This window comes from Vipera ursinii, assembly GCF_947247035.1.
Source record: "Vipera ursinii genome assembly, chromosome: 15".
Classification (NCBI taxonomy): domain Eukaryota; kingdom Metazoa; phylum Chordata; class Lepidosauria; order Squamata; family Viperidae; genus Vipera; species Vipera ursinii.
This window is the reverse complement of record NC_139528.1, coordinates 8796321-8804740: the sequence shown is the minus strand read 5'-3', so window position 1 is coordinate 8804740 and position 8420 is coordinate 8796321. Positions and strand designations below refer to the sequence as shown.

The window sequence follows — 8420 nt, the reverse complement described above, 5'->3', positions numbered from 1 at the left end:
TCTTGTTTGACAGCTGTAAACTTGTACGAATGCAGCCGTTGGACAGCCAAATAACACAATGAGTGTTTTGCTTTGGGTATACTATAGAATTCCTCCTTGAAATTTGGAGATTGCATCTAGATTTATGCTAGCCGAGGAATTGTGGGAATTGAAGTCCGGAACTCTTAAAAGTTGCCAGTTGTTGAAAAATTACTGGACTAGATGGTCTCCAAGCTCCCTTCCGCTCTTCATCATCTTTTCTGACATCTGAAGAGTTGCATCTCGCCCACAGCCGTCTTTCCAGGTTCAACCAGCTTTTACAGCCCCTTGATGAGCTTTTATTTTTAGATTCCTGGTCATCTCTCTCACCCTTTTCCAAATTCTTCCCACGTCTCTGAACAAGGAGGCCTGACTTTTCAGGTCTGGGAAGCGTGGAAGAGATTTTGGTAGAAGAAGACCTGCCTGTCTCTCCTGCAGAGTTCTTCATGCAGCTCTTCAGGGTTTTATTTTATTTATCAAATTTATTTACTGTCCATCTCACAGCTTAGGAGACTGAGTGGCTTGTTATAATAATGGGAGAGGAACACCCCCGAGGCCAGGGATGGCGAACCTTTTAGAGACCGAGTGCCCAAACGGGAACCCAAAACCCACTTATGTACTGCTGGGTGGGCGTGGCCCACTGGGTGGGCGTGGCCGCGGAGGTAACGGCAGAGTGGGTGGGACTAAAAAGTTCAATCAATTCCAACTTTGCAAGATCTCCCCCCCCCCGCAAGAAGTTGAAATTGATTGATTGAACCTTTTTTTTTGTTTTTTGCACGTGGAGGCCTAAACTGAAAAGGTTTTATAAAACCCAGCTTGTGAAGGCCTAGGACTGGGGCGATGGTGCACCTGCCCACAGAGAGGGCTCTGCGTGCCACCTGTTGCATGCATGCCATAGGTTCGCCACCACGGGCCTAGGCCCAGACAAAGCTCCCAAGAGGTTCTGGATCTGGGTCCTAGATGCCCCCCCCCCCGTTTTGCTCTGATGCAGAGAGACCTCTTGGAGCCATGAAGGGACAGCCGCAAGGCTCCTCACAGACAGACCAGGGAAAGCGGGCGCTCCCTCCTCTGTCTCCCAAACATCTGCTTTGGATAAGAAACCGGTTTGGGAGGAAGGCCAGCCCCGCTCAGCACTGTAAACACACAAGCCTGGAGGTCACGATGAATGTGCCGTGAGATGCCAAGGCAGAATTGCTGGCCGGCCCACACCCGGTTTCCTGGGGCTGGAGAGAGACGCTCCCTCCGTCTTTCTGGCTGGGGGTCTCCAAGTCGGGGCGCTGTTGGGGTCTTGCTGAACAAGTGAGTTGGTGCTGCTTCTCCAGGAAGACCCCCTACGGCGGATTGAAGTTCCTCACTAACGCAAAGACGTTGCATACCGCTGGCCTCTTTCCAGACATTAGCTCGAGACCCCGAACTTTGCATGGCATAGAGATTTCTCTGTTTGCAAGCTCTCCTAATTCAAATTTTGCATCTCCCCTTTCCTCCAGTTTCCTCACAAATCTATATTTTGGTGTCAGATCCCCACATCTGAGAACCACTGAATTAATAATCTTACAACAGGCTGGACTCACATATCCGTTAAGCCCTAAAAAGAATAACTGCAGTTAATGCAAATCAACACATCTGCATGCGGCTGCTAAATATTGAATACACTTGTTGAACCCAAGACTCCAGCAGCCACAGCTCTATAAAATGCGCAAAGAATTGTCTGCTTCCTTGGGAAATCATCTTGGCTATGAGTTGCAGCCACCTATATTTTGTTTAAATATAATAACCACCTGATGGTAAACCTGTACAAGAGGGGAACAGTCTGCTCTTGTCCTGAAGGCAGAAGAGGAAGCAATGGATAGAAACCTATCAAGGAGAAGCAACCTAGAACTAAGGAATTTCCTGACAGTCAGTGCAACAGCTTGCCTCTAGAACAGACATGTCAAACACAAGGCCCTTGGGCCGGATCCGGCCCGCAAAGTGGTTTCATGTGGCCCGCGAAGCCATCCTGGAAACAGTGAGGGAACGGCCCCCACTGCCTTGGCCCTGGCCCAGAGACCCTCCTTCTGCCAGAGACCCCCAGATCTGTCCCACTCCTGCCCAGGCCCCCATAGGCACCCTTGATGCGAACAATGTAGAGCTGGCCACGCCCAGCCAGTAGGCCATACGCACTCTGGCCACGCCCACCCAGCCCCCTGAGGGCAACCGCAATGCTGATGCGGCCCTCAATGAAATTTGAGTTTGACACCCCTGTTCTAGGAGCTGTGGCTGCTCCATCACTGGAAGCTTTTAAGAAGAGACTGGACAGCCATTTGTCTGCAATGGTTTAAGGTCTCCTGCCTTGACTAGGGGCTTGGACTAGATGAGGACCCAGATTGTTGGGGGCAATAAGCTGACTTTGTAATAATGCCGCTTGGGGGGGGGAAGCCCTAATAAGCAGGCATATACATAGAATGAAGGCTATTGCTAAGCACATTGATTTCTGCTTAGATTGTAAGCTGCCCTGAGTCTTCGGAGAAGGGCGGGATATAAATGGGATTAAAATAAAAAATAAATAAAAACAGACCTCCAAGCCCCCTTCCAACTGCTGTTCTGCATTCTGCGCCCAAGGCCCCTTGGGGTCATGCCAGGCCAGTTGAGTTCAGCGGCAGACAAGCCGTTAAGGGCTCTTTCAGGCTCCTTCACTTGCGTGTTTAAAGCCTCTCCTACCTTAGCTTGGCTGTTTGATTACACTTCGTTTAAATCGCTACCTTTTGCTTCAATAATTCCGAACGGTTTACATTTCAGTTCCCAGGCTGCGAGGGCGGCACCTTCATTAGGACAGCTGAAGTTGTACCAAATTGTTGTTTTTGAGTTTTGAGAATCCTCCTTCAGGCTGGGAGGGGAACAGTGCCACGTCTGTCTCGAGCGACATGTCGGGTGGACTGAGGCGCAGGCTGGGCATTGTATTAGGCTGGCTTGGCCCCGTTCGCTAGGCTAGGATAAAGCGGGGTCAGGAAATTCATACTTATACATCTCTGTTTGTGTTTGGTGTCTTGCAACTCAGCCAGAGCCCCGGGGTGAATGGGAGGCCCTGGAACGAGTAACTTCCAGCTGTCCAAGTCTACCCTCTCATTATTCCTGGTATCCCAGGTTTGAAGCGGAGGGAAAGAGGCACACGTGGCATTCAGGGCCGCAAAGCATCTCGGGCACCGGCTGGTGCAAAGAGGTCCACACCCCACGGAGTTTCCTCTCCCCGGATCTGGAAGGCTACCCAGGGCTTGAGTTCAGCCGTGCGGCAGCCCCAGACAGGAGGCCTGGTGGGAAAGGGCGGAAGAGCGGGGATTTAAATCACAGGCTTTCCTCACTTTGGCCCGGCTTCTTATCATCCGCACCGGCAGGGCAAACCATGCCATTTGCTGCTAATCACAGCCCTGGGCCTCCTCCTGGCCTCAGCCCCGTCCAGTGTCTTTGGCCAAAACCCAGCCCCCCCCCCAATTCTCTGGGGACTGCTTCCCATGAAAACTTGTGCCGCAGCGAAACAAAGAGCAGGGGGCAGGGTCTCCGCTGTCCTGCAGGTAAACTGCAGCGGCTTCCAGATGAGACGGACGCAGCTTTAGAGGACGGGAGCGTGCTAGAAAGATGGCAACGTGCCAGGTTGCCGCAACAGTCTGGATAAAGAGTACTGAGAACTGAGCACCAGTAGTCCTCAACATATGACCCAAACTGAGCCTGAAATTTCTGTTGCTAAGCGAGACATTTCTTAAGGGAGTTTGCCCCATTTTACGACCTTTCTTGCCACCGCTGTTAAGTGAATCGTTGCAGTTAAGTTAGTAAAATGGCTGTTAAGTGAATCTGGCTTCCCTATTGACTTTGCTTTTCAGAAGGTCGCAAAAGGGGGGGATCAAGTGGCCCCGGGAGAGACCGCAACCGTCATAAATATGAGTCAGTTGCCAAGGGGCTGCATTTTGATCACACGATCACGAGGATGCTGCAATGATCAGAAGTGTGAAAAACGGTCATAAGTCTTTTTCGGCACCATTGTAACTTTGAGCAGTGACTAAATGAACTGTTGTAAGTCAAGGACTAGCTGTACTTGAAGATTGCCTCAGTGGTCGCCCCTCCGCATTCCACCATCAGAGGCGAGAACCGCTGTCTGTCTCTAGTTTTCGTTCTAGTACTGTTTTTAATAATATTCTAATCTGTATGGTTTTAGGCTGTTAATGTTTTAATTGTTTTGTTTTATAACATAAGTAAATAAATGAGTAATTAAGTAAGTTTGGATGGCCAGCAGAGATGCCGTCACAGGAGCGATGGGTGCCTGAAGGACCAGGATGGGCAAAATCTTTTTCATAGCACATAATCAATCAATCAATCAATCAATCAACAGGGATGCCTGATAAAACAAAGGCAGCAATTTAAAAGGAAATTTGGTTTGTTTGCCTGAGACCAATTCTTTCAAAAAGAAAGATACCAAACAACTAAAATCCATTAAAAGGGCACAGAATGAAATTACAGCAGTGCCCAAATCCACACAGTAAGATATTAAAAATGGTCAATAAGGTCAAAACTGATGTTGGAAAATTCCCAGCTTAGCCCCCCCCAAAAGAAGCCAACGGGTCCAGCCTGGGGTGAGTTTGAACCCTTCAACTTTCTTGGGTTTCTGTGCAAAACCCGGCTTGGAAGAACCTGGGAAGGAAGCCAGGGAGGGGAAGGGGCCAGCTGGCTCTTGCCAGGCAGTGGGGAAGGCGAGGGAACTGGCTTGCCGGGGATCTGCCGGCCTCTGAGCCAGGACAGCCACGGGAGACGGTCAGGAGGGCGGCTCTGATGGGGGAATTGAAGCCCCTCGCGGCACACAGTTTGTGCAGGCTGGCTGGCTGGCTGGCAGGGGAATCCTGGGAGTTGAAGTCCCAAAGTCGCCAAGGGTGGAGAGTCCTGTTCTAGACAGCCTTTCTCGACTTTGGCATCTTTAAGCTGGGTGAATTGCTGTAATGAAAACCGTCCCAGCTTTACGTGCCCCCTTGCGCTCCACTCAGGGCGCCCCCCCAAACAAACTGCTAGGAGCCCCCCCCAAGAGTCTACCCAAACGAGCTTGGCGGAGCCCCCCCTCTTTTCCAGCCTCCCCTGGCCCGGAGCCTGGCAGGCTTCCCGCAACGCCCCCGGGAGCCGGCGGAGGAGGAGGCGGCGACGCCCCCCTTCTGTGCCAAAGCCGGCGCGGGGGAGTATAAAGGGGGCGCCGGGCCGGCCGGGCCGAGAGAAGCGCCCGGAGCAGCCCAGCCTCGCCATGAAGGCCCTTCTGCTGGCCGCCCTCTGCGCCCTGGCCGCCCTCTGCCTCGCCCGCCCAGGTAAGGGAGGGGGTCGGCGGGCAGCGGAGCCCCGTCGCGCTCCGCCGAGGGTCTCCGGTGCCCCGGGAGGGAAGGGGGCTGCGGGCTGCCTGCCGCCTCCGGCCTCGCCTCCTTCCCCGAGCCAGCGACTGATGCGCCCTCCTCCTTTGCAGGGGACGCCGCCGACGCCCGCAGCGCCGCCGGGTCGCCCAGGTCGGAAGGTGAGTGCCCGCCGCCCCTCAAGGCCCCCCTCGCCGCGCCCCCTCCTCAGGAGGCGCCTCGGAGCGCCTCGGCCCTTCGCGCTCCAGAGCAGCGTTTCCCAACCTTAGGAACTTGAAGATGCGTGGACTTCAACTCCCAGAATTCCCCAGCCAGCTATGCTGGCTGGGGAATTCTGGGAGTTGAAGTCCACGCATCTTCAAGTTCCTAAGGTTGGGAAACGCTGCTCAAGAGCACCGTTTGAGGCTGCCTTCTCGGCTGGAGCCCGGCCGCTGCCCTGAGCAAGTGCTTGGCATTAGGGGCTGGTGGGGAACGTCCTGGGTGCCTTTTCTTCTGCTTTGCGGGAAGGATTTAGAGGGCATGGTCCCCTCTTCTTTCTGTTCACACCATGAGGACTAGAATCCTGCAGTGCACTTCCAAATTGGAAACAGCGTTTCCCAACTGCCCTTCCTCAGCCCCTCTTCTAAACATCCCCTCCTTCCCTGCAGCTTTCGTCTCCAAGCGCGTGGGGGCTGAAATTGTGAAGCGACAGAAGAGGAACTACAACAGGTACAGAGAAAGCGGGCGCTCGCCATGGGCTAGCAGCCGATCCATCCCATCCCTGAATTTTCCCTGGGGTATTCGGTCTGCAGCTCCCTAAGTTCCCAGCCGCCCCCCCCCCCCGCTGCAGTTGGACTCTATGAACATTTCCAGATTGCTGCGAGAAGCCCCAACCTTGGGGGGGGGAACATCAGAAACTTGGAGTTGAAAGGACTTGAGGCCATCTAGTCTCACCTGCCACCCAGAGAGGAATCCTGATTAAAAGCCAGACTCTGATTTGCAAGAAACTTTGGCTGAGATTCTCAAAGTAGCTGAGTTCAGGAAATATGGGAGGGGGTGGCAAAATGGGGGGAAATCTCTCCCCTCTTACCCAGAGAACCAGGGCCCCTTCATCGCGGCCCCTGAAGTGAAGGCCTGGCCCCTTATTCCCAAGGGCCACAGGGACTGAGCTGACCGCCAAGCATCGTTTGCACCCCGCAAAGTCACCGTCCTTCGTCCATTCCCTGGGGGAGGAGGCTGTGACCAACTGGGGTTTCTGGTCTCAAGAAAGCAGGAGAGACCTCGGGAGGTCCTGGAGGAAATCTGGGTGATGCAGAGGCTGGTTTTGGAATGGAGAGAGAGAGAGAACAGAATAGCACAGTTGCAAGGGGCTTTGGAGGTCTTCTAGTCCAACCCCCTGCTCAACCAGGAGACCCCATGGTACTTTGGACAAATGGTGGCCCAATCTCTTCTTAAAAACCTCCAGTCATGGAGCACCCACAACTCTGGGAGGAAGGCTGATCTATCTCTTCTCCCCCCTCTATCTCTATCTCTATCTCTATCTGTCTGTCTGTCTGTCTATCTCTATCTTTATATATCACCATGTCTATCATCTAATTATCATCTATCTTATCTATGTATATATCCTATCCATCTCATAAAACCTGGAAGGGACCTTGGAGGTCTTCTAGCCCAACCCCCTGCTCAGGCAGGATCCCCATACCACTTCAGACAGGTGACTGTCTAGTCTCTTCTTAAAAGCCTCCAGTGATGAAGATATCAGGGGAGAAAGATGGAGAATTGGAGCCAGAGATGAGCTGGAGAAGAGAGGGGCAGATGGCCGGGCTGGCCTCGAGGAAGGCTCTTGGGCAGTCTTCCTCAAACTTGGCAACTTTAATTCTGGGAATTGGAGTCCACACTTCTTAAAAGTTGCCAGGCTTGAGGAACTCTGCTCTTAGGAGTCATATCACAGACCCCCTAAGCAGGGGAAGCAGCTGGGGGGGGACACAAAGGGGCTGCAGAGGAGATGTCCTCTCCCATCAATAGGCCCCTTGCCTCCGTCCCCCCCGGGGGGTCCCCACTCGCTTGCTCGCCTCCCCGCCTTCCACCGTGGAGTGACCAAGCCCTGTCCCAGAGAAGCCCACCAAGGTCTCCCCTAATCGCCCTCCCTGTTGCTTCCTCTGCAGTGGCTACGATGCTGCCGGGGCTGCCCCCCAAGTGGCCGTGAACCCCTTCGAGGCCCAGCGGGAGGTCTGCGAGCTCAGCCCCGCCTGTGATGAGTTGGCCGACCAGATCGGCTTCCAGGAAGCTTACCGGCAGTTCTACGGGCCCATCTAGCCTGCCGGCGGTTCTGCAGCCCCCAGAGGACTGGGGCAGGTGACCCCTCCCCTCCCTCCCCCCCCCAGTTGAAGCTGCTTGTAACTTTGCTCTCTCTGTAAGAGGCTTGGGGAAATTTGTACTTTTATGTTCTAGGAAAAAAATAAAGGGAAAAAAACCAGGAACTGCTGCAGGTTATTTCACTGGACGCAGCAAATGGACTTTTCTGCGGTGGAGAGGGGGTGTCACCCAATGGCTCCCCACGAGGGGGGTCACTCTGCCTTTCTGCCCTTTATAGCCACCCCAAATGAGGAAAGCACGAAGACTTCCGTGACCCAAAAGCCTAAAAGCCCACCTCCCCAGAGAAATCTCAAATGCCTTCTTTCTGTCGTTCGTTGTCAGCCATTCGGTCGTGCCCGGCCTGCGGCCACTCTGTGAATCAGCCGTCTCCATGCCCCTCTGCCTCACATCGCCTCCTTCAGATCCACCCTGGTCATCACGGGGCCGTCCTTTATAGTGTCCAGCCAGTGGGCATTGGGGGGCTCTTCTCCTCCCGTCATGATGGACTTTTCGAGTGAGTCAGCTCTCATGACACGGCCAAAGTAGGACAGCCTCTGTCGGGCGATCATGGCTTCCAGACACTGCAGTTCTTAACAGAATAACAGAGATGGAAGGGTCCTTGGAGGTCTTCTAGTCCATCCCCCTGCTCAAACAGGAGACCCTAGACCCTTCCGGGCAAATCTCTTCTTAAAAGCCACACCTTCTGGAGGGAAGTTG

At 53.7% G+C, this 8420-nt stretch overlaps 1 protein-coding gene across 1 annotated transcript; it reads left to right on the top strand.

Moving 5' to 3' along the window:
* Window positions 1-5264: 5264 nt before the first annotated feature.
* On the top strand, window positions 5265-7664 carry BGLAP (bone gamma-carboxyglutamate protein; the record flags this gene model as incomplete). Its single annotated transcript, XM_083374085.1, has 4 exons — window positions 5265-5330; window positions 5483-5530; window positions 6017-6077; window positions 7514-7664. The coding sequence occupies exons 1-4, from the start codon at window positions 5270-5272 to the stop codon at window positions 7662-7664; spliced, it is 321 nt and encodes a 106-aa protein (XP_083230211.1). The 5' UTR covers window positions 5265-5269.
* Between the last annotated feature and the right edge of the window lie 756 nt (window positions 7665-8420).